The sequence below is a fragment of the Chiloscyllium punctatum genome, chromosome 26 (genome assembly GCF_047496795.1).
Source record: "Chiloscyllium punctatum isolate Juve2018m chromosome 26, sChiPun1.3, whole genome shotgun sequence".
NCBI lineage: Eukaryota > Metazoa > Chordata > Chondrichthyes > Orectolobiformes > Hemiscylliidae > Chiloscyllium > Chiloscyllium punctatum.
Genome location: NC_092764.1, coordinates 60915393 through 60941527, shown reverse-complemented (window position 1 = coordinate 60941527; position 26135 = coordinate 60915393). Strand labels below are relative to the sequence as shown.

The window sequence follows — 26135 nt, the reverse complement described above, 5'->3', positions numbered from 1 at the left end:
ACACTATAGGGAATCTAATAGATCTCTAGGACCTGAAAGTGTATCCAAAACTTGATGTTAGGAAGAAGTTGTAGGGTCCCTTCAGGAATCTGTATCATCTGTATGGTTGAGGTGCTGAATCACAAGTGGCTAATGTCAGGTCTTAAAGAATTCAATGATAGATCTGCAGGTCTGCTTGTAGTGGCCAAGTTATTGAAAGTAATTCTGAAAGATGAGATTAAATGCATTTGGAGGGGAAAGAATGCTAGTTGTCTAGTTTTTTTGGGGGGGGGCAGGGGAAGGAGAAGGAGTGCATCTCAAACTAAGTTGAAGTAACCAAGATCAAAGACAGCAATAGGCATTAAAGTAAATGTCCAGTAAAGCCTTCACTAGGTTCCATATAGTAGACAGATTCAAGTTAGATCACAATAGTCAAGGTGAGCTTACCAATGGAATACAAAATGGACTTGATATTAGAGATAGAGGGTTGCTTTTCAGTCCTGTAACCAGTGGTGTTCCAAAGGGATCATGTGGGACCAATTGCCATTTATAATTGATTAGATATAGGAAGCATTGTTATCATCAAGTTTGATAAGTGATACCAAGATTGGTATAGTGGATGGTAAAGGAATTATCTTTAACTTTTGATCTTGATCAGGTCAATGGGCTGATGAATAGCAGGTGGAATTTAACTTTGTCAGGTTTTATCCAAATGCAATAAAAGGGCAGGATTGAATAGTCAGACCTTATAGTGTTGTAGAATTGAGACCTAGGGGTTCAGATACAATTCCTTGTAGTTTTAAAAAAAAAATCACTCAAATAGATGAGTATGCTTCCCTTTATTGCTAGGCCTTTGAAGGTAAGAGTTGGACGTTATGTTGAGCTCGTATAGAATGTTGGTAAGGCCTATGTTCAGCTCTGGTTACCCTGTTATGTGAAGCATTAAGCTGGGGAGGGTTCAGGAGAAACTTACCAGGAATGGAGAGTGGCTGGGACTTTTTGCTTGAGCATAGAGTGGAGGGTTGACCTGGAGGTTAACAGAGGGGTGTAGATAAGGCAAGTGGCAGGTGTCATTGCTCTAGGATGGGAGGTACAAGAGTGTGGTTTGTGGAGAATGACTTGCCACAGGAAGTGGTTGAAGTTACAGTTAAAGATAGAGAGAAGTAGAAGAATAGGAGAGAGGGGGATATGGGCCAAGTGCTAATAGGTTAGTGTGGGATTATGTTCATCATGGACTGGTTCAACCAAAGGGTTGTTTGTGCTGTGACTTATGTTTGATAACTATTGCAGATGAAAGTGGGCTAAAGTTAAAAAGCTTGTGGTTAGAAACCTACATGACTAAAAAGTAGTCTACATCACAAGTTAACCATGGGTTGTAGTGTTCAAGGGTTTAATTAAACTCTTGTCAAATTAATTCCACTAAACTGGTCCAAGTATTAGAAATCCCATTAAAACGAAAGTGCAGAAAACTAATTTCTTATACACAGTGTAATGCATATTGTCTACTTTATTTTTGTTCTTCTTTACATTTGATTTCAGCTAGTTTTACTTTCTCATTACTTTAGCTAAAGTAATTGCAAGGACAAGAAACACCATGGCAGTTATCACTGCAATGCCAGGAACAGTTGCAAGCATCAAATCTGCAGAAGGAAAAGAGGAATTACATTAGTTTCTGCCAAAACAATTGCTGACAGCATTTGAAAGCAGGAAACAGCTTTTGAGGAAGACAAAATTCAGTTAAGACATTTAGTCTTAATGTTTGGTCAAGTAACCACTACTGTTAATTTAGATTGTTAAACTACCTGGTTTTAGACACTGCATTTAAGAGTTAATGATGCAACAAGGAAGGTAATGGTGAGGTCACAGGACATTTAGTTCAAGAGTCATTAGATTTCACCTTACAAGATGTGACAGTTTGAAATTGATAACCTTAAGTGTGCATGTAACCAGCCAATTGTAGTGTAGTTAAAAATCTGTTTGATACCCTTCAAAAATCTAACCTTAACAATGGTATAACCCATGTGGGACCCTAAATCTAAGCAACCTTGGCTGCCTTTGTCCAAGAGGCCAGAGTTAACTTGCCTATACAGTAACATCTAAGAGATGTCACCCACTGAGTCCACAATCTGGTCACAGACCAACCTGCTTGGTAACTGAGCCAGTGTAGCACTTTGCTTAATACAAGGACACCTCAAAACAATGACAACTGAATGTCCTCCCATTTCTGAGAGCTCCACACAGCCTTCCATTTTGGAATTGTGGTGAGAGGTTTGACTTTTGGCTAATGTCACTATTTTTGACTGAGAAACAGAATGCTAGCTTGGCATCAGATTGGTAATTGCATGACAGTGTTGAAGTCAACTAGTATAGAAGCAAAGAACATTGATTATGTCATGATAAGAGTCATATGGTGCACTTTCATCCTTTTTACAGAACTTACTAGGTTTGCCAACTTGGTATACATTTGCCCCAGAAAAAGTCCAACGAATAGGTCCATAGGTTAATAATCCTTCATATTGTGTATTAGCATCTCTCTTTGCTTTCAGGGATGGTAGGCTGGCACAGTCCTAAAGGCAATGAATAGTATTAGATGAAGTGTTGCTTAATTATACTGCTGGAGGATGGGTGAATTCTCCATTATGAAATACTTGGGACAAACTTACTATCATGCAAGGCTCCAGGCTGTCGGCTGCACAAATTTCAGTCTTGCAATGTAGGAATAAAACTGGGTATTTCACAAATCTAAACATCTGCACACTGAAGTTTGCCATAGTCTCATTCCCAATTTGATTGTGATACTGTACAGTGTCATCAACAGGACACCTAAAACAGAAATCAAGTTAGTGTTCAGTAGACTAGGTCCAACTTGCTAGCATGTTTTTATGAGGCCAAAGTGGGACATTCCCCTAATGGTGTAAAGTGGATTAATTGAGTACAAAGCTCCTTTTACCAGTTAGAAAACTGGCTGATCAAGATTGTTGGGCAATTTAAACTGAAAAGCCAACATTTTCCAATAATCCTTGAAGTTTTGTGAAAGAATGAAACAACCAGAATCTGGAAGGCAGTTGCCATTTAGTCCACATTAACCTTCTGAACAGCATCCCACCCAGACTCACCCTCTACCCTATCCCTGCTACATTTCCTGGTCCTGGACAATTAGTGATGCTACATTGCCCATCCACTTGATGGAAGGGGAAGGAAACCCATGTAGTGTGTAAATTCCAGAGTTGCCCAAGGCCCCTTGTACAGAGGCAGTGCTAATCACTGAGTCACCTGAAAAGTGTAGGTGGTTTGAACCTGCATGGGAAAACCCCAATTTGTTTCCAACCGTCTGACACAACTACATGGTGGCAAGTCACATTAAGTATTTTCACTTGGATCAGACAAGTGAACATACAGTCTAACTTAGAGATGGATTAGGAAAATCCTTGCTCACAAGTAGATTAGTAGAAATTTCCTATTATAAGAGGCTAATTACATATATTTGGAATGTAGTGTTGGGGCAGGAGAGGGGAGATTGGTCTAATTTCTGCTCCTTTCAACAGATCAAGTCTGTTCTGCCATTCAGTCATGGCCAATAAGGAAAGAGGTTGTAAACCTTACTTTCTCCCTGTGATCTTTGATTCCCTTGACAAAAGAAATCTTATTTTAAAAATTCAGAATTACCTGGCATCCATAGCCTTGTGCTAATGAAGGCAAGATTTCCCCACTCTGCCGAGAGAATTTTCTCTATCTCTAGTCTAAAAACACAATCTTCCTTTAAAGGCTGTGCCCTCAAGTCCCAGTGTCCACTCTGTCCAGGCCATTCAGTATTCGAGTTTCAGACTGAACTTTCACCACTCAAAGCTTCTAAACTTCAAGTACAGATCTAAAGTCCTCAACCTCTCTCATAAGTCTCATTCTAGAGAACACATGAACCTCCTCTGGGCCCAGTCCAGGGTTAGTATCTTTCCTGATGTATGGTGCCCAAAATTGAAGTATTGTGAACAAGAGTGTAGTCAGACTAGAAAAAAAAAGGGTATCCAACAATAAAGCTAAGACTACAGAAAGCTGTAGAAATATTGGGGTTTCCCCCCCACCCTTCCCCCGCAGTGCACAACTCAAAAGGGCTAATATCCAAATGTAAAGCCATTACAGCCCTACCAGACCTTGTGTACTCTGATAGTAGTTTAATTAAAAAAGGTCACCATACCCTCAGCCAGAAGAGGTTGAGAAGGAGTCCTTCAAGGACAGCTGTCCTGAGAATGGAACTATGCAGTTGGCACCATTCTTAATGATGTGTCCAACTAATAGAGCTAACTGACCTCCAGATTCACCACCATTTAATGGATGCTAGCAAAAGGTTTTTATTTCCAGAGTGAAAAAGGTATTGCTAAAACTATACAAGGCCCTAAAATCAGACAGCTGTAATTTAAAGTGTTGTTTCTTTATCCAAGGAAAGGCACACTCAGATGGGCGAGCATAGAGAAAAGTTCACTGGAGGAACAGTTGAATAATTTCAATTTGTATTAGTGTTCCAATTTTTCCTAAAATCCAATAATTGAAGTGACCCTTGGTAGTTAGAGGATATTATCCTTGTGTGGATAGAACTAGTGGACAAAGCTTCAAATCTAAAGTCTAACAAAGTTTAGACAGGTAGATGCAGGAAGCATGTTCCTGATGACTGGAGAGTCCAGAATCTGGACTCAAGGTTAGAAAAAGGCCATTTAAAGACAAGACTCTTCACCCAGTGTGAAGAGCCTGTGGAAATTGCAACCAGTGTTAAGCTAGATTAGGCTAAGGGAATCAACAAGGTAATGTTTAGCTTGACAGATTAGTCACTGACTGGTGGAACATCCTTGAAGGGCTGTCCTGCCTCTGATATTCAAAGATAGACCACAAACTCAGAACTAATTTAACCACAACAGTGCAATGTTACAATACAGACATTGAAAAATGCCCAACTTGGACACTGCAATTTTAGTGTTGCTTACCCCTTCTTAATCAGGTAATACTGGGGCAAATCATCTGGATTTTGGGTTGGTGTGGCCCAGCAATCATTGATAGTTAAATCAAAAAAGTTATTTTCTCCTGGTTCAATTTTCACACTGATATACAACCTCTCCATCCATGGAAGAACTGGCAATTCCACATAAGCATTTTCATACTTTGAGCTCTTGTACAAGGCCATTGATACAGTGACCATTCCTTCCTGCACATGTAACACCGCAATCCTGCGGAAAAAAACCAAACTGGTTAATCTCAAATCACTTTCACTGGAAATAAAGAATCAAGAACTTGAAAGCATGACAATGCTCAGGGGTGCAAATTGATCCTTAAGCTGCAAACAATTCCTCTAATGTTGGGGATCTCAGATCACAAAAAAAAGTTACTTCAAACAATGTTTTCCCCACATTATACTGTAGTATAAAGTTGAAAGTCCACAGAAAAAGATTGAAGTCAGTTATATTATGGTCAAGACAAATGAGGATCTTGCCAATTGTGTACATATCTGCACTAGCGATAATGAATTAGACTTGAACTTCACATCATTCCACTAACCAGGCAATTAAGCTACAGTAAAAACTGAACACAAAACAGAAGTATTAAGAACTTGCGTTGTTTTTGGCTGTATTGGGAATTCAAGTCGCACTGTTCTTTCACGAGTGTATACACAAGTGAAGTCAATTGACTCAGAAGGAAGTCTGGTGATGACTCCAGTTATGTGTCTGGTCTGGACACCATTCATGTACATGACATGTGTAGCATTACTCTGAAATTGAACAAAAATTTCTGTTAGAAACTGTTATCAGCTATTTTATCCTAGACATGTACAAGAAAATTGAAACTGCTAATTATGAGCACAGGGACAAGTTAGTCTCCCCAATAGAATACAGCTTTTGCATAAAAGTTAATTTGCTATTAATTTACATTGAACAGCAGTACACCAGTTGGACATCACCAATGCTGCAAGTGGCTTAAAACTAATGCTGCAAAGAAAAAAATGCACCTATTTGTATTGTAGAATGATTGAAGAGCTTTCTGCCAAGTACTACCAGTATGGTTAGATCAATCTATCATGCCATATTTATGGCAGGAGCTCCTTGTGGTTACTGCACTGGTGTTACCTCACATCAAGCCCACACTCTGGCTTAACTATACTGTATACCAGCCTCAATTGGGCTAATCTATAGCCCAAGACTAGTTTTGGTATGGGGTCAAAGACCAAGTAAGGACCTAACTAGCTCAAAATTCAATTTGGACCATCAACAGTTTATGAGTGTAACATACAGAATTCAACCTGGAACTTGGCAAGATAAGCCCAGAGTTTTAGAAATAAGCATGAATTAAATGCCAAGAGATTTTACAAAAAAAAAATGATGCACACTTAATACAAGTCAGCTGCATTCAGTCCAATTATGCAAAACCACAGGTCGATGATCCCATTTTGGGAACTTTTGGGTCAGCCAAAGTAAAATCCATTTTCTCATTCTCAATTTTAAAACTACTTCCCATTCAATTAGCTGGGAAGAGGTCACAAAAAAAGTCAACCTCAGTGGAAGGAATCCTCCTTCATACACCTGAACTATGTTTAGTTTCATGAATCACATCAATACAAGTTGAAATGTACAACTGGCAAGTTTACTTCCTCAAAAATTTGCTGCTAAGCTCAAAACTAAACTAGGTGTTTGATGTGGTGACTGTTTACAGCTGACTGCTGATCTCTAAATCAGAATGCTTATGGGACATGTGTAATTAGAGGAATAGTTGCACTGAGTTCTGGCAGCACAGGAAGTTGAGCAAGACAGACACTACTAAAGAATGAAGTTGGCTTATACTTTTACACATTCAATGAAAATCTTACCATTACAACAGTACCACAGTCTGAATAATTATGATGATGTATGGTGATTGCATAGTATTCCTCTCCATTTTTAACTTCTTTTGCAGCTTTGCAGGCACCCTCAAACAACTGGACAGCATCCTGGGTTACATTTTTCCAATCAAAGTAATCCTTGGAGACCAATATTTTTATGTAAGTCTGCTCACAGATCACTTCCATTTTTATATCTGGGGATACAAGAGAACTGCAAATAAAATCTCTTCCTGCTGCAAATAGTTTTACATAAAGTGATCTGTTAGAATCTGTCAACTATCTGACACAGGAACACCTATACTTTTGCAACTTAATTTGAAGCTAAGGTTTAGTTTGAGTGCCCAAAGTAGATCAGATATTTAGAAGGAATTTCAGAATGTTAATTGAAATCAATAGCTAAATTCAAAATATAGACCAGAATTAACAGATAAAGATAACTGCTAGGAAGGATCGGAGGGAAGAGGATAATGAGATTTTGCTCATCAGAAATAAAAAAGATAGTTCAACAAGACCTTAGTCATGTTAATGGTCACTTGCTTTGCATAGCTAGAACCAAGACCAGCAAGAGTGCATTAGAACAGTTCAATCTCATGGGTAACGAACATTAGGGTAATTGTTTCCATCGTAATAAAGGAGGCAAAAGTGACAAACAGGCAATCTCAAAATGCTGCTGCATATTTAGAGAGACAGTTCTTCCTTGCATAAATGAGTGATAGAGTGTGTTGCTGGAAAAGCACAGGTCAGGCAGCAGCAAAGGAACAGGATGCTCCTTTGATGCTGCCTGACCTGCTGCACTTTTCCAACATTTAAGCTCTGATCTCCAACATCTGCAGTCCTCACCTTAAGTGAGTGAGACACTAGTTTAGCCTCAGCAAGAGAAGCAAAGACAGTAGCTTCAATCTGGTCAGTGTTTGGTTTAGATTCAATTCCCTGCAGTATGGAAACAGGCCCTTCAGCCCACACCAACCCTCTGAAGAGTAACCCACCCAGACCCATTTCACACTAAGGAATGCGCCCAACACGACAGGCAATTTAGCATATCTTTGGACTGTGGGAAGAAACTTGAGCACCCAGAGGAAACCCACACAGACATGAGACTGTGTGGAGATTCACCAGAGGCTGGAACTGAACCTAGGACCCTAGTGCTGCAAGGCAGCAGGTTGAAGTTTTTCACTAATTTCCCCAACATGGAGGGTTCTCAGTGATAGTTCAGACAACAATGGAGTTGAGGAAACAGTTGTCAAACCAAATTTCTGGGGGAACATTTATAGGGCTGCACACAGTGAGAAACAAGCAGCAGTAAGGTTAGATCAAGAAAATCTGAGGCAAGTGTGGAATAAATATTGGAAACCATTCTGATTGAATGTGGGCAAAAACTAGGCAAGGTCAGTCCAAGCCAGCTAGACAACAAAGGAGAAAAGCTTACATTTACTGTCAGTTTATAGGGAGAACTGTTTGCTGGTGTTGCAGTAAAAACAATCTTTATTTGTATGTTAGTCTGACTTCCAGCAACTATCCATGGTGTAGTCTTAAGAGTATGAAAATCCCAAAAGAGAACACTCAGCCTGGCAGCTGCTCCCATCCAAAAAGCAAGCAGTTTTACCTTCACATGTTGCTCCTTTAAGCCCATGAGCACAGTTGCATTGGGCATCATCATTTACAAGAGTGCAGGTCCCTTCATTCTTACAAGGATTGGGATCACAGCCTGTTGAATGAAGTCAACACAAACTTAGGCTTTAAAATATTTATTTACCTTACTTGCTGCAAGTTAAAATTCAGTAGCCACTTTAAAAATTGGAAACATGTGAATTATTAAAAGTAATCAGATCAATACCAAAGGAACAGTTTTGATTCCATTTCATGGAAAGTCATGTCAGTTATTAGGAAACTTTAGTCATACTCCAGAAGAAACTAGTTAGTACCTATGAACTAAAGCAGATAGTCTACACATTAGATGACTAATCACACCAGATTTGAAGTGCTTAAAGATCTAATAAGTTTGCAAAAACTTAATGCTAGAAAAAAACTGGTATTTCAAACCTAATGACTGCCCGTGTCATAAAGCTAATTGCTGTACAACTCAAATTAGATTCATACTCTAGAATGAGAAGTTTTGTCTAGGAGAGAACTTCACTAAAAAGATGACAAGAAATCCAAATACAAGAATTACTTTAGGTAAAACCTTAAGCAATATTTTAGGGAATTGAGATAAGTTCATTTCTTCCTACATAAAGAAATGCTAACTTTCCTCTTATCTCCCCAATAACCTTAAATAGATTATACGAATATTGTTGGCACTAGTTTTTAAGAAGTTTACACGTTCCAGAAAGCAAAGAGTAGCGGTCACCATCAGGTTTCCGCCAGAGATGCTATCGACACTAATAGTCACCTTATTTACATACTTACCTGAACCATAGATCGTCATAAAAGCTCCGCAAAATAATAGCGTTAACACCTTGAACAGCGCCTGCAAAAACATATAAAACATCATCGTCTACTCTGTAGAGTTACTAACGTTTCAAAACATGTAAAGACACACCCTTACACATACCATTTTATATACCTCTCCCTCAGCAACGACTTCAGCACAGGTCAAACGAATTTCAAGATTTTCTTGGCGGGTTAGTGGGAGGGGCCACTGATAAGGATATTAACCTCAGCTGTTCTGTCCTCTGTTCAGGAAGATAGTTCGATTTAATTAATTCGAGATTTCAAGCCAAACCACGAGAACCCAGCTCTGGAAGAATTTGAAAGGGAGAGGGCTGCGCAAGTTAGTCCTGAACTAGCTGATAGGTTGGACGGGAGAGGGCTGCAGTTATTACAGTCTACGCATTCAGTATTCTGCGGAATACAGATTCCAAGATCTTGTACAATTGTGTTATTAGAGTCCATCCATTTTTTTGTTCGCACCGATGTCACCACATTGAAAAAACAGTTCTTTAAATTTCCATTTTTGTAAGATTACGTCAAAATGATGGTATAACCAGTCAATGGCTTACAGTGAGATAAATTATTCATACCCATCTTTCTCTACCTCCGAATGCCTAAAGGCGCTTTACTGTCGGTGAAAGTGTCTTTAACAAGTCCTGTGGAAAACACAGCAATTTGTTTTTGATTCCAATATTGAAATAAAGTGTCAAGGGCCGTGGTCCTCGTACTAACTCAAGACCTCGAAAGACTCAAAGACCTCGGCCACTGTGAAGAGCTGCCCTTTACCACTTTTTCTGCCTTGTATTCTATCAGTTAGCCAGTTGTGACAATTCTGGGATGAGTCACGTTGGACTTGAAACGTTAACTCTGTTTCTCTCTCCACGCCTGCTGCTAAACTTGCTGAGTTTCTCCAGCGTTTGCTTTGTTAATGTTGAATTTCCAGCATCTATTTCACAGTGACTTGGCCTCTGGCTCTGAATATTCTAACTTTATTCAATGGTTTACTGTAGTACCACACTGGGGGCTGTGTTATCCTTATCATCTCTCCCTCCCGCCTCTTTAAAGAATTGAATGAGGCTGGTGAAGCGAAATCTTCCCTTTTGAAATCCCTTTTGAAATACTTATTTCATGATCGTTTTTGTGTCTCGACGTTTTTTGTTTCTTCTTTAGTAGGATTTCCAATATTAAACTGACTGGTCCATAGCTGTCTGGGTGTCTTCTGATTGCCTTCTTAATTAAACGTATAACATTAGTTACCTGTCAATACAATAGCAGTGAATCCTCTTCAAGTATCAAACTTGATGAGCTTCCCTAGATTCTTTCACGCAGCACAGGCATAATTCAGCTGCATTCTGAGTTTCATCATCTGAGTTTAATTGGTTCAGTTTGTTTAATGTTTCTCCTTTTTATTTTTAATGCAATTATATCATGAACCCTATGTCATCTCCATGCCTCTCATAAATACTGAGCAATGATTGTTTAATGTTGTTGCCATTAACTGCCTTTGGGTTTAGCACAATAGAGTCATAAATGTTTCCAGCACAGAATGAAGCCATTCGGCCCATTGTGTTTATGCTGGTCACCAAGCGTCTGCCTTCACTAATCCCAGTTTCCAGCCCCTGCCGCATAGACCTGGAGGCTATGGCAGTGCCAGTGAGTATCTAAATACTGTTTTAATGCTGTGAGAGTTTCTGACTCAACTAACCTTTCAGGCAGAAAGTTTCAGGCTCCCACCATCATTTGTGTGAAAAACAATTCTCCTCAGCTCTCCTCTTAATCTTCTACCTCTTACATTAAATCTCTGCCTCCCTGGTTATTGACTCCTCTATAAAGTGCCTTCCTGTCCACTTTACCTATGTCCCTCATAATCTTATACACTTTTTCAACTTTCACTGCTCCAAGGATAACAATCCCAGCCAATCCAATCTTTCCTCAGAGCTTCCAGCCCAGGCAACAACCTCTCTACCTTTTTCAGTGCAGTCATACCCTTCCTATAACCTAGTCAAGTCAAGTCACCTTAGTCTTACCAGACTATAGGGCTGCTCTCTCATTAGAGAGGGATGACTGGTGGTGATTTAACATGTGGGTCACCATACATCAGGCAAAGGGGAGACAGGTTGAGAGGAGAATCTTTCACAGTAGCCTCAGTCAATGAGGAGATTGAATCCACACTGTTGGCACTACATTGCTTCACAAACCAACTGTCCAGCCAACTGAACTAAACCGAGCCCTTATCTATAACCAGTACTATGTACAGGACCACAATTGTGACCAAACCAGCATTTTATACATAATTTGCTTGCCTTTCTGTAGGCGGCATGGTGACTCAGTGGTTAGCACTGCTGCCTCACAGCACCAGAGATCCGGGTTCAATTCCCGACTTAGGCGACTGACTGTGTGGAGTTTGCACATTCTCCCCGTGTCTGTGTGGGTTTCCTCCGGGTGCTCCAGTTTCCTCCCACAGTCCATAGACATGCAGGTCAGGTGAACTGGCCATGTTAAATTGCCCGTGGTGTTAGGTGCATTAGTCAGGGGTGAATGTAGGGGGATGGGTCTGGGTGGGTTGCTGTTCGGAGGGTCGGTGTGGACTTGTCAGGCTGAAGGGCCTGTTTAGACACTGTAGGGAATCTAATCTAAACCTTATGAATCAATAATAAAAGAAGTACCCAAAGTGCCTACTAAATTACCTTATCTACCTGCCCTGCTACCTTCAGGGATCTGTGGGTATACACACACCAAGGTCCCTTTGGTCTTCAGGACTTTCGAAATTCATCCATTTTTTGTACAGTAATCCCTTTGACTCATTCTAGTGTAGAATTCCACTTGCCACTGCCCTGATGTACTGCTGCCGTTTACAGGTATCCTCTTCACTATTTATTATCCTAACAATTTTTGTTTCATCTTCAAATTTCTACACCATGTCCCCTACATTCAAGTCTAAATCATTAATGTACACCACAGAAGGCAAGATCCTCAACACTGACTCCAGTGGGACCCCAGTGGAACCCCACTGAAAATAGTAACATCCCTCTACCACCACACTCTGCTTCTTGATTCTCAACCATGTAAAATGTGTTGTCCTTATCCATACTCCTTGTTACTGCCTCAAGATAGTCAATCAAATATGTCAAACACAATTTTCCCTGAAGAAATCCATGCTGATCATGCCTGATTAAACTATGTCTATCCAAGTGATGATATATTCTGTCCCTCAGACTTCTTTTATAATAACTTCCTCACAATTGTGGTGACTGACTGGCCTGTAACTTCCTGATCTATCCCTTCCTCCCTTTTTAAATAGTGGGACAATGTTAGCAGTTCTCTGGCATCTCAGCTGTGGCCAAAGAGGAACTGAAAATTACTGTCACGGCCTCTGGTATTACCTCCCTTGCCTCTCTCAACACCTTAATCAATTTCTTGATCAATATTCTACCCCTTCTCCGCTTATATTTCTCTCTATCTTGTCTGAATGCCTTTAACAAGAAATATTGAGCTGCCTATCCTGCCCACCTTTCAGCCAAGTCTTTGTCATAGCAACATCATATTCTAATGCGCCTATCTGTGCCCTCGGCTCACTTATCTAATTCTTCACTGTCACAAAGCTAGTCCTTTTTTCCATAAAAGCTGTTCCTTAGCTCAAGGGGACATTGCCCTTGATTTTTTTCAGAGGGGCAATAAACCAGGCCGGGCTCCGATCAGTCTGGTTTGGCACAGAGATGAAAAGGATTTTGAGAGGCCTGTTGTTTATATGTAAACCGATGAGACTTAAGTCCAAAGTGGTCAGGTTTTAGAAGTGACATGTATAATGAAAGGGACGTGGTCAGCTCTCTAGCTGAGCTGAGCAGAGCAGTCTTAGTTCAGTCTTGAACTGGGAAGTTCAACAGGGAGCTGTCTAGAAACTCTCCCTCTTTCCAGCCCGTCAACTTCAACCTGTAAGCATGTGTTCCATTTATACTGGGTTTTAAAGGGAGTTTGCTTATTGGGACTGTTGTGTATGTTCAGAACAGCATAATTAAGTCTAGTTAGATAGGCTGAGTTCTGTAGGGGTTCTTTATTCTGTTCTTTGTGTTTCATTGTGTAATTTTGTGAATAAATATTTCCCTGTTTAAAAATCTAGTAGTCAACCTAGCTATCTTACTCCAGGTAATTTTCCCTGTACACTGACCAAAACACATTGCAAAGTTATGATTAGATTAGATTCTCCACAGTGTGGAAACAGGCCCAACAAGTCCACACCAACCCTTCGAAGAGTAACCCAACCCCCTCTGACTAATGCACCTAACAACTATGGACAATTTACCATGGCCAATTCACCTGACCTGCTCATCTTTGGACTGCGAGTGTACCTGGAGGAAACCCACACAGACACAGGGAGAATGTGCAATCTCCAAACCGTCTCCACTCCTGCAGTCATTATATGTTTATATAATACTCTGCTTTTTTTAAGCTTCCCACCAAAGTCAACAGCTTCGTATTTTCCCACATATATACTCTTTCTGTCAGATCTTTGCCCACTCTCTCAACATATTTATATCTGTCTGCAGCTTCCTTTTGTCTGCTTCACAACGTATGTTCCTATCTGTCTTGGTGTTGATTGTGAATTTAGGAACCACATCTTCACCAACCCTGCCTTGTCTAAGTGATAGATGTAAGTTGTAAAAAGGTGAGAGCTCAGTACAGACCCCTGAAGGATTTCATTTGTCACATCCTGCCAATTCAACAAAAACCCATGTATGTATATTCTGTTTTCTACCAGCCAACCAATCTTCTATCCTTGTTTCCACAACAGCCTTTGATGTGGCACCTTACAAAATGACTTCTGGAGATTCAAGTATTGTACAAATATAGGTTTCCCTTTATTCTTCGAAGAACTCCAATAACTGGCTAACATGATTTTGTTTTTACAACACCATGTTGATTCTTCTCAGTTCCCTTGGATTTTTTCAAGTGTGGCTATAATTGATTCTAACAATGGCAGACATCAAGCTAACTGGCCTATTAAAAACCAAGAGAACTGTGGATACTGGAAATCAGAAACAAAAACAGAAATTGCTGGAAAAGCTCAATAGGTCTGGCAGCAACTGTGACTCTTCCTCAAAGTACCTATAGTCTCCTGTTTCCTGCCTTCCTCCCTTCTTGAATAAAAGGTTATGTTTATTATTTTCCAGTCTGATGGAACCAATCTTGAAACTAGAGGATTTTGAAAACTTAACACCTACCATCTTATTAGCAACCTCTTTCAAGACTCCAGGATGGAATTCACCTGGACATGGAAACTTGTCGGTTCATAGCTACGTTAGTTTGCTCTGCACCACCTCCCCAGTAATTGTAATTTTACTAAATTCCTCTCTCCATTCCGGCTCCTGATTTATAGCTAGGACTGGAATATTTTTGTGTTGCCTACATTCATTTCATCCACCATTTCAAAATAATAGATGGTTTACTCCCATTCTTCAGGGGGCCAACACTCACATCACTCTTTTCCTTGTAAAACACCTGTAGAAACTCTGGCTCAGCGTTTTTACATTCCTGGTTTTATTCTAATTACTTTCTCCTGATTAAGTTTTTGGTTATTCTCAGCCACCCTTTCGATTCTGCCCCATACATCTTTTTCCTTAAGTTTAATGTTTTCCCTAATTTCTTTAGTTAACCCTGGCAGGTTATCCCTTTGGAGTCTTTCTTTATTGCAGGACTATCCTTATTCTGAGTATTCTGAAATATCTCCATAAACATTTGCCACTGAGTCTCAATTGAGGCCTTGGAGTGCAGGTTCATAGCTCCTTGAAAATGGAGTCACAGGTAGATAGGATGGTGAAGAAGGTGTTTGGTATGCTTTCCTTTATTGGTCAGAGTATTGAGTACAGAAGGTCATATTGCGGCTGTACAGTACATTGGTTAGGCCACTGTAGGAATACTGTGTGCAATTCTGGTCTCCTTCCTATCAGAAGGATGTTGTGAAACTTGAAAGGATTCAGAAAGGATTTACAAGGATGTTGCCAGGGTAATGATTTGAGCTACAGGGAAAGGTTGAATAGGCTGGGGCTGGGATTTCCTACATAGTGCACAGACCTGAACTCTTATTTATGTCAGAGAAACAAAGAGAACCCCTTTATTCTATCAAGTTAAGGACGTTAGTTTTGAAGTTCTATATTATTAATTGTCTATGTATTTTTTAAACTGCACTTAACAGCTCAACTTAAATCAATATCCAGTCACAAGAGACAAGAGAGCTCATATCCTAACTGTCACATTGTAACCCTCTTCCCCTCCTCACTTCTCGTTTATTCACTTGCCTGTGGAATATTTTGCCATTTAATTTTTATGTTTCTTGATAATTTAACAGTTTTTGTCTTCTATTTCCTAACATATTCTGTTTTCATTGGTAATCTATTAGCTATCGTACTTGTCTTGCTGTCCAATCCTGAATCACATTCAGCGCCCTCAGTTTTTCCCTTGTGTCCTTATTCACCTGTGGTGTTTGGCTAATCCTTGTTTCTTTTCAATAATATAGACTTTTCCTGGTGCTCTGTTGATCAACCTTTTGAGTGTTTTCCATTAGTATTCTGTTGGGGCGGCATGGTAGCTCAGTGGTTAGCACTGCAGCCTCACAGCACCAGCGTCCCAGGTTCGATTCCAGCCTTGGGTGACTGTCTATGTGGAGTTTGCACTTTCTCCCCATGTTTGTGTGGGTTTCTTCTGAGTGCTCTGGCTTCCTCCCACTGTCCAAAGATGTGCAGATCAGGTGAATTGGCCATGCTAAATTGTCCATAGTGCTAAGTGCATTAGTCAGAGGGAAATGGGTCTGGGTGGGTTACTCTTCAGAGGGTCGGTGTGGACTGGTTGGGTTGAAGGGCCTGTTTCCACACTGTAGGGAATTTAATCTAATCTATATTTTCTGTCAAGATTGTTATCCAGTTTATTTTGTCTTTCACTTTATTCTCAGACCCTCCAAATCAATGCATCTTCAATCTATTAATTTGTTAAAAACCACACAACACCAGGTTATAGTCCAACAGGTTTAATTGGAAGCACACTAGCTTTCAGAGCGTCGCTCCTTCATCAGGTGGTTGTGGAGGGCACAATTGTATGGCACAGAATTTATAGCAAAAGTTTACAGTGTGATGTAACTGAAATTATACATTGAAAAGTACCTTGAAATCCATTATTTGTCCTGCTTCTGTCCTTTTTAATCATGGTCCAATTTCTCAGGATCTGAGGATAGTTGGCAAGTCAGTTCATGTCAAATTACCCTTGAGAAATTGGTACTGAGCCAAAGGGATTTCAGAATTTTGATCTGGTGACAGTGGAGGAACGGCGACATATTTCCAGGTCAAAATGTTGAATGATTTGAAGGATGTGACTGATTGACTGACTGACTGGCTTCAACTCTTGTATTGTTTTGACCAGCACTTATAAATCTACTGGTTTCAGTCCTTTTCAGTTAGTCTATGGGCAATATTCTATGGGGGAAAAGGGACAATTTAAATTCATTGAAGAGAAAATCATAGCCCAGGAAATATAAGTCATTCTTTCAGACTACAAGTTCTGAGAAAGCCTGTTAAAAGTCGCTTGAGGTTCCAAGATGGCAATGATCTAGCAGGTCTGCCTTGCTAAACTCTGCACCACAACTCAGGCAAAGTGGTGCTTTTACCCCTCCCCAACTAAGTTATGTTGAAGAAAATCAATAGTTTAATATTAGTAGAAGGGCTACATACCTTTTTTTCAGTAAGGGAAGATGACTAGAGGCAAGGGACAGAATAAATCCCAACAGGCAGGTCACTCCCCTGCAGCATCGGACATGCCCGTAGCTGCAGCTGCGGCCTCCCCCAAAATCCCAAAGGACTCACGTACACAACAAGGCCTGACTGCGGAGATTGCAAAACTCCAGATGATCGTGGCATCGATGGTGGAGAGCCACACCAGGCTGCAACCGATCTCGACCATGCTGCAGATGCATGCGCAGGAACTGCAGAGCCTCGGGAAGCGAGTGGAGCGGGTCAAGCAGCAGACCGCGACACGGACACCACTGTTGAGTCCTCAGCATGAAGTATGCAGGCCATGGAGAAGCAGGTACGGGCCTTACTAGAACAGGTCGACAACTCGAAAATCGAGGTTGAAGAAGAAACGACCGGGTGGTCGGGCTGCAGGAGCGAGAGGAAGGCACCAATTTTCATTGAAGAATGGCTGCCGCAATTTCTGGGTTGGTAGGCCTGAGCTGGGCCGGGTGTAGATTGCGAGAGCTCACCAGGTGGCAGTGTGCAGGCCCGATTTGGACCGGTCCCTCTGCTTGGTGCTAGTGCAATTCCAGTCCTACAGAGACAAACAGAAGGTAATGGAAGCCTCCAGATCGCTGGGAAAGGATCCACAGGCCCTGATTTATAAAGGTTCAAAGATAATGTTTTTTCAGGACTTTTCTGCAGCTGTAGTCTGCAAGAGGAAGTCCTTCAATAAGGTGAAGCAGAGACTGAGGGATCTGGATATTCAGTATTCCATTCGGTATCCCGCAGTGCTCCGGTTTAATCAGGAAGGATCTGGGCATGGATTTGACTCCTCAGAAAAATGCAAAGAATGTTCTGCATGCTTTGAAATAGACCAGATGGTCCAAAGACAATAATGGTTCTCTTTTCCTTTTTCTCTCTCTACTTTGTGTAATTCTTTTTCTCTATTATTTTATTATACAAAGCGTTGTTTTTTAACAGTGATAATTGAGGTCAAGGTAGGCTTGCGGATGAGTGAATGCCCACTCTTAATTTTTTTGTTTATAATACCTATTTTTGTTGTTTATCGTTTGCCTGAGTTTGGGTGTGGCTCAAGCTAGAAGGAGTTATGGATGTGTATGCAAGTAGTATAAGCACCCACTGTGGGCAGGGGGAGAGTCTCTGACCAAGTGTTTTTTGTATGCTGTAATTGGTTTAGTTTGTTGGGGTCTTCCTCTCAGGGGTTCAAGAGTTGTTATCAAGGAATATGGCTAAGTGTCCTCTTAAATGTTGCACCTGGAATATTAAGGAGTCACTCGCCAGTTAAGAGAAAAGAAGTACTTTTGTGTCTCAGAAAGGAGAGGGTTGATATTGCCCTTTTGCAAGAAACCCATCTTCATGATAAGGAGCATCTAAAGTTACAGCAGGATTGGTTTGATCGGGTGTTTTCTTCATCCTTTAACACTAAGAGGAGAGGAGTGGCCATACATATCCAGAAGAGTCTCCCATTTAAGTTATTAAATCAAGCTAAAGATGAAATATGGGTGGTTTGTTATCCTTAAAGCTTTAATACATGGTGAAGCTTATTCTCCCCTGGCACACCCCCTCACATTCCTGACTGATGCACTTTCTAAGTTGAATGTGACACAGTATCATAGGGGGAGATTTTAATCGCCCCATGGATCCCACAGAGGACAGAATGCCCAAAAGTCCCCCAAATGTCTCTCCGCAATCCACGCAATTGGTTGACCCACGCGTGGAATTGGGGTTGGTGGACATTTGGAGGTAGGGACCTACAGGTAGGGACTTCAGCTTTCTCGCTAATCCGGACAAGGATTGACCTTTCTTAAGCACCTTCCGTTTTTCTGGTTTTGGTGATGTCCTGAAAAATTGGAAACACATCCATGTTCGATCATGCAGCAATGTACTTGAAGGTTGAAATTAAGGGCAGGGGGATAGGTTCCTGGTATTGGCGGATGGATCCTTTTAAACTCAAGGACAGTAAGTTTGTCGAGTATTTCTCAAGTGAGGTCAAAGCGTTCTTGGCTATGAATTTGGGTACGGCTAGCAACCTGTCTATACTCTGGGAGACTGCTAAGGCCTATGCTAGGGGGAGAGTTATCTCTTATTCGGCTAGCCAGAAGAGGCAGAAGGGAGAGCAGCAACATCTGCTTGGGGCCCGTTTGAAGGCAGTCAAGACAGTATATTTTGACAGGCCGTCAATGACTAAATTGCAGCAAGTCGCAGCCCTCCTGGTTGCTTTGAACTCCACGCTCACTTAGACAGCGAAGAGACAACTCTCCTTTGCAAAACAAAGGCTATTTGAGCATGGCGATAGGCCAGGCAAATACCTGGCATATCTGGCCTAGAAAAGAGCGCCTCCCCATCCAATTCATTACGTCAATTTAGAGAAGGCACTGAATTTCTTATGTGTGACTCTAAAAGGATCAATGCAATATTTCAGAGTTTTTGCTCTGAGCTATATCGGTCGGAATGCTGCAGGATTGGTGGGCTAAGGTAGAATCTTTTTATAAGAACCTGGACCTTCCAGGTATGATGTCAGAACAGATGTATCTTCTTAACGCCCCCTTGACAGTGCAGAGATACAGGAGGCAGTAAGACAACTCCAAAGTAGGAAGGCGCCCGGCCCCGATGGTCTCCTGAGTGAATTCCACAAAGAATTTATTAACATCCTGTCAGGGCCGATGCTGGACATGTCCAACTATTCGTACAGTCATGACTGCTTCCCGCCATCCCTGAGAGAGGCGAACATCTCTCTTGTCCTCAAGAAAGGGAAGACCCTATGCTTCGTATAGGCCCATTTCGCTGTTAAATACGGATTTTAAAATTTTATCCAAGGCATTGGAGAAGGTGTTGCCCGATATTGTTAAGGAGAACCAGACGGGTTTTATAAAGGGCCGTAGGTCCTCTAATAATATTAGAAGATTGCTAATTATGTGTCAGCAACGATCAGGTCAGGGTTTGGCGATCTCTTCGGATGCAGAGAAGGCATTCGAACGGGTGAAGTGGCCATATCTTTTTTATACTCTGGAACAGTTTGGTTGAGGTGATGTTTTTCTCAGATGGATGGAGGTCCTGTATCATGATCCACTGGCTGCGGTTCTCACCAATGGTGTAAGATCCAATAATTTCAGAATTGGTAGGGGCAGTCAGCAAGGTTGTCCCCTCTCACCACTACTGTTTACACTGGTGATTGAGCAGCTGGCAGAGGCGATCTGTAAGGACCCCTAACATAGCTGCCCCAGAAGTGGGATCAAGGGCTCATAAGATTACGTTATATGCAGATGATGTTCTCCTCCTCATATCAAATCCGGCAGCTTCTGTACCCTATTTAATACAATGTATTAATTTATTTGACTCTATTTCCGTATATAAGATCAATCTTGCAAAATCAGAGGCTATGCCTGTGGGAAGTCTGAAGGGAATACCTGATCTGAAAGGAGAATTATGATTCCCCTTTAAATGGTGGCAGGGGTTTTTCTTTACTGAGGTATTTTTGTTCCTCCCACCTTTGATCATTTATTCATGGCCAATTTTGCTAATTTGCATGACAAGATTAGTCAAGATCTTCAAAGATGTGAGGCCCTTCCAATCTCCTGGTGAGGTCGAATAGCCCTTATCAAAATGAATTAGGTGAAAGTGAGGACTGCAGATGCTGAAGATTCGAGTCAAGAGTGTGGTGCTGGAAAAGCACAGCAGGTCAGGCAGCATCCGAGGAGCAGGAGAATCAATGTTTCTGGTAAAAGCCCTTCCGAAACGTTGATTTTCCTGCTCCTCGGGTGTTGCCTGACCTGCTGTGCTTTTCCAGCACCACACTCTTGACTCGAATCTCCAGCATCTGCAGACCTCAGTTTCGCCCAGTTGAACACGTCCATCCAGTGACTTGTTGAAAACCTATGCTTGATCCCAAGCAAACACCACGACAAGTCAAATTTCCGTAAATACAAGAAAACAGACATGTGCACAAACATACATGGTTAGGTTAGTGATGGTCCTGCCTTTGTGAAGAAGGTCTAGAGGGCGATGCAGTGTTTTTTGTCAAGGTTTGTCCTGAGCAGCTTCATGACACAGGACTCTGTGCCTTATGGTCTGTTCCCTGGGGTGCACACGAAGACAAGCACTGACTGTGCCTGGGACCATCAGCTCCGTGAAAGACGCTTTTTGATCTTCCAGGCGCAGAGCTGACCTCGACCAAGTATTGCAGACCGGCACATTCCCCAAGGTCCAGGAACACGTGCTGAAGGACTCATTCCTGATGAAGAGCTTTTTCCCGAAATGTTGATTCTCTTGCTCCTTGGATGCTGCCTGACCTGCTGTGCTTTTCCAGCACCACACTCTCAATTCTTATCAAAATGAATGTCCTTCCTTATCTTTTATATCGTATGTGAATGTTACCTCTGATGTTTCCCAGTCAAATGTGGAGGCTCACTGGTTGGTTTAGTTCTTTTATTTGGCGTCACAGGTGGCCCCGCATTAAGCTGGCCAAATTGCAGTTACTCAAAGGGTTGGTGGGAGGGGCGGAGACTTTCCAAATATTAAGAGATACCAACTAAGCTCCCTTCTGACCTTTGTGAGCAATTGGGCTTGTGAAGACCCAAGATCAATATGGTTGGATATCGAGGCCACTCAAACAAAGTGCCCCCTTACTAGTTTGTTGTTTATGGATAATATGAGGACAGTTATGGAATACTATCAGAATCCAATCATTATTAATATGGTCAAAGCATGGACAGCAATGCGACAAGAGTGAGGGCAGTTTATCTCAAAGTTCCTTTCTTAGCCCTATAGTTGGTACGCTGGGATTCTGGCCAGGGATGATGGACCCTGGATTCAAACTGTGGGGAATGAAGAGAGTTTCCTGTTTGAGAGATCTGTTTGAGGGGGAGGTCACAATGCCCTTCGACCAAATGAGCTACAAGTATGGATTGCCCAGCAGAGATCATCCACATTACTTTCAGGTTAGGGACTTCATCCAAAGAAAGACTACACTTTTGACCAACCCCTATAGGTCCAACACAGAGAGGAGAGTGCTTCATGCCACAAGCACTCTCTCATTTAGTACTCTTTACTATCTACTAGGGTGTGGTGCCTTGAGCAACTGTGAGTGACTATGTAAGGTCTGGGAGCAAGAGTTGGGAGTGGAGATTCCCTCAGAGGCATGGGGGGACATTTGGGAGAATGCGAGAAAGATCTCGATCTGTAACAGAACATACACTCTGCAGTTGAATGTTCTTCATCGGGTTCATTTGGCACGAGATTGTCTTGCGAAATTCAAAAAGGGAGCATCTCCAATATGCCCCAAGTGCAAAGTAAGCGTAGGTACCCTCACTCATTGTTTGTGGCCTTGCCACAAGCTTTGTAGATACTGAAGCATTGTGGCAGGAGTAATAGAGAGGGTCCTGGGGACAGAAGTTAAATTAGACCTGGTCTCTCTGCTCTTGCATCTGCTGAATTTATCTTCTTTAGACGCACATGGGAAGAAGCTGTTTAACATTGTGCTGGGAAGAATATTTTGATGAGCTGGGTGTCTGAGAACCCTCCGGGTCTGTTGGGATGGCACAAGTTAATTATGGGACGTCTCCCTTTGGATTTCCTCACAAACATAGTGCACCATAAAATGGAAATTTTTCTTAAGACGTGGCAGCCCTTTTTGAATTAGCTGGCAGCAGACTCGTCGGCCATTTTAATTAGGGCATTTGTTTAGCCATGATGGTTAGGTTCAGTGAGCCTTATGCCCTGGGAGGAAGAATCCCGAATAAATACAGGTGTAATAATTAATGTTCCTGAAGGTTGGGAGCCTCGGTGTGGTTGTGCTCAGTGACATTATTTATTGATAGATTTGTAGTGAGTGTAGTTTTCATTTGTTTTGTAGAGTAAGGTAGTAGATAGATAGTTCCTTGTAGTTGTTGTTATAATTTTAAATTGTTATACTTTTGTAATTTTATAATTTTGAAAAGAAACAAATTCTCAATAAAAACATTTTTAAAAAAGGTGCCTCCAGAATATCTTAAAGTTCCCAAAAAGTAGTGAAAGATCAAAAGGGTAGGACAGCCTGAAGACAAACTGGGGATAAAATTTTAGTTTAGTAATCCTTGTCAGGTTTAGATTTAGTGAACTGTGCAATTGTTAAAAAGAGACTTGAGATACAAAACTACATAATTGCATACTCCCAGACAGAGGAAGCATCAACAGTTATTGCAATATGCTGCAATGGGAGGACAATAGGAGAGTGAATCAACTAGTGAGTGCAGGGGACCTTGCAAATGGCCAGTATTCCAGTGCGTCTGCTCTATTTCTTCTTGATGGTAAATGTTGCAGCTTTGGAAGGTACTGTCAAAGAAGCCTTGGTCACTTTCTCAGAGTATCGAATAGATGGTACAGATAGTGGCAACTGCATTTTGGTGAATAATGGAATGACTGTTTAAGATGATGGATAGGATGATAATCAACCAAACAGCATTATCCTGGACAGGGTCAATCTTTTCCTATGTTGTTGGACACATACTCATCCAAGCATATGAAAATATTCCACTACGTTGTCATATAGAGTCATAGAGTTATGCAACGTGGAAACAGACCCTTTGGTCCAACTCATCCATGCCGACCGAATTACCCAAATTAAACTAGTCCCCATTTGTCCACAGATATAATCACATTATAAAAAAAGACAATAGTCTCTGCCGTAACAACGTTTAACAACAACTCAAAAGGTAATAACACCCATGTTGGCCAAAGGTCTGAAAATAAAGGATAGAATTTAATTACTTCAACATTCCATCAAATTTCTTGGGAATGAAAAATAACTACTGATGATTGTAAACTGATGGAAGATTGAAATCAGGCTGGATCTGAGTCTTGTGAAAGTGGTCACACTTGAGTATTTTAGGGTTTACAGATACTTAGACACTTTATCAGGTTCCCAGATACCTCTGTTGAGAGAGATGGAGAAAGACTTGAAGTTCCTGAGGTGTCTACCATATCAACCTGTCATTGTTGCTAGATGACAATTTGCAGAGAGGCTCTCTCATAGTTTATTTAAAAACCAGGCTTTAATAGCAACATGGAAAGAAAGGAGCAGGACTATTTGGCCTTTTGAGCTTGCTCCACCATTCAGTATAGTCAAGGCTTATTGTCCAACTCAGAGTAACATGTCCCCGATTTCTCACTACATCCTTTCATCCCTTTACCCTAAGAACTATACCTAACTCCCTCTTGAGAACATTCAATGTTTTGGCCTCATCCATTTTCTGCAGCAGAGAATTCGACAGACTCACCACTCTTTGGGTGAAGGGATTTCTTCAGCAACTCAAGGCCGTGCACCCAACCTCTTATCAACCTGAACACTTTCTTATCTTTTCTCCAATTCACTTTCTGTAAACAGCCAGTTAGCTGCAGCACACATTAAAGATTAGACGTCCTTCCCAAGAAAGAACATGGTGAAATCTTTTCAATCCAGAAAATGCCCAAACATTTCTATCACTTCCAGTTTTTCATATTGTTCTGAAACAAATAAAAAAAAATGCATTCCCAACACACCTTCTCAGGCAGCAACACATAACCACAAAATTAAACTCAATGGTTTTGGGAGTGAACCCACACACAGTAGATTGTCTACAGTACCTACGGTATTCTCTATAGATTCTCTACGTATAGTCGATTCTCTGAAAGATAAATGACTACCATTTTCAAATGAAGGTTTGAATCATGTGAGTGAAGCCCACGGTGCTTTGGCCAGAAAAATGAACAGGAAACTATCGGTGCAAAAGGAACAAAATCATTCACAACCTATCAATGCAAAGTTAGTTATGTTTTTTGAAAGTTAATTGTCTGCAGAAAGCTAATTGTCTGTTCACTGATGGCTCTAATGGATACAGGGACAGCACAGTAGCGCTTTTCAGCATCAAAGGGTTTCACACTGGGGGTCTTTAGCCACGTCTGCCAGAGGCACACCTTGTCACCCACAAGCTAGCCTGAGAGGTGATGCAGGGGACTAAATACTTGACGCATCTGGGAATTGTACAAAATATAAGCATCAGATAGTTCCTTTAATAGTGGGTACATAGCTAAGAAATTCTTGCCTTTGTTCACACAAAAACTGGATATTGAGGGAGTGAAATCCCTTCCTGTTCAAGAATCCTGCTGGTTCATGTCACGTGTTCAGTTAATTTTCCTGTTTCCCTCAATATTGCTGATCATTTCCCTTAATCCCCTACTCCCATCCAGATCCCATATCTAGCCTCTTCCTGACATTGCCCCTTATTTTTGATTCACTTTTTCTTTCTCCCTTCTGAGCACACCTGGTTAATCCATTCTTTCCCCATCCGTAATATGCACATCCTACCACCCCTTGCCCCTTTCCTCACGTCACTCTGACTCCGCTCTCTGCATCCGAGTCTGCTCCTCCACTTCCCAGGATTCTTCCTATAACCCCAACAATCAAAGCCTTTAAGTGTTATTCCTCATCTCTCTGGGAAACTTTTCTGTTCAGACTCCTTTTCTCTTAAGACTCCTTTTAAGTCCCCTTTTCATTTCACATGCCCTTTTCAATTGATTCCCCACTTGCCTGCCCCAGTCAGGTTTGACAGTGTCAGCCAGTGTGACTGTTTCGCTGGGGCAGGTTACTGAGCCTGATCAGCGTTCACCTTTTACATTCTTGAGAGACAGAGCCTTCTGTTGAGCTGGTTGACCTGGTGAGGCTTCAGCCTTTGAACTCTAAGTGTACGTAGAAGCAGCTTTGATATGATGGAACCAAGGAACCAAGTTTGTATTCACTGGAACTTGAAAGAAGAAGACTAGCCCATGAAGTACACACTTCATATGTACACTTGGGTTTATGAACATGTTTCCTGTTTATGAATGAGATTCCAGAAGCTGGGGTATTATTGTGTATTCAAGGTGTGCTAATGAATGCAAAGGAGTTTCCTGAAAGTCACAAAAGATTAGATTCCCTACAGCGTGGAAACAGGCCCTTCAGCTCAACAAGTCCACATCAACCCTCTGAAGAGCAACCCACCCAGACCCATTTCCCTACACTTCCCCCTTCACCTAACACCACGGGCAATTTAGCATGGCCAATTCACCTGACCTGCACATCTATGGACTGTGGGAGGAAACCCACGCAGACACGGGGAGAACGTGCAAACTCGCCCAAG

The 26135-nt window shown here is 41.4% G+C and overlaps 1 protein-coding gene across 1 annotated transcript; it reads right to left on the bottom strand.

Annotated features, from left to right (window-relative positions):
• Positions 1–1490: 1490 nt before the first annotated feature.
• On the bottom strand, positions 1491–9555 carry zpd (zona pellucida glycoprotein d). Its single transcript, XM_072595693.1, has 9 exons — positions 9387–9555; positions 9242–9302; positions 8439–8540; positions 6824–7029; positions 5577–5731; positions 4953–5192; positions 2643–2802; positions 2420–2546; positions 1491–1619 (listed from the first exon to the last, which is right to left on the bottom strand). The coding sequence occupies exons 1-9, from the start codon at positions 9387–9389 to the stop codon at positions 1525–1527; spliced, it is 1149 nt and encodes a 382-aa protein (XP_072451794.1). The 5' UTR covers positions 9390–9555; the 3' UTR covers positions 1491–1524.
• Positions 9556–26135: the final 16580 nt, after the last annotated feature.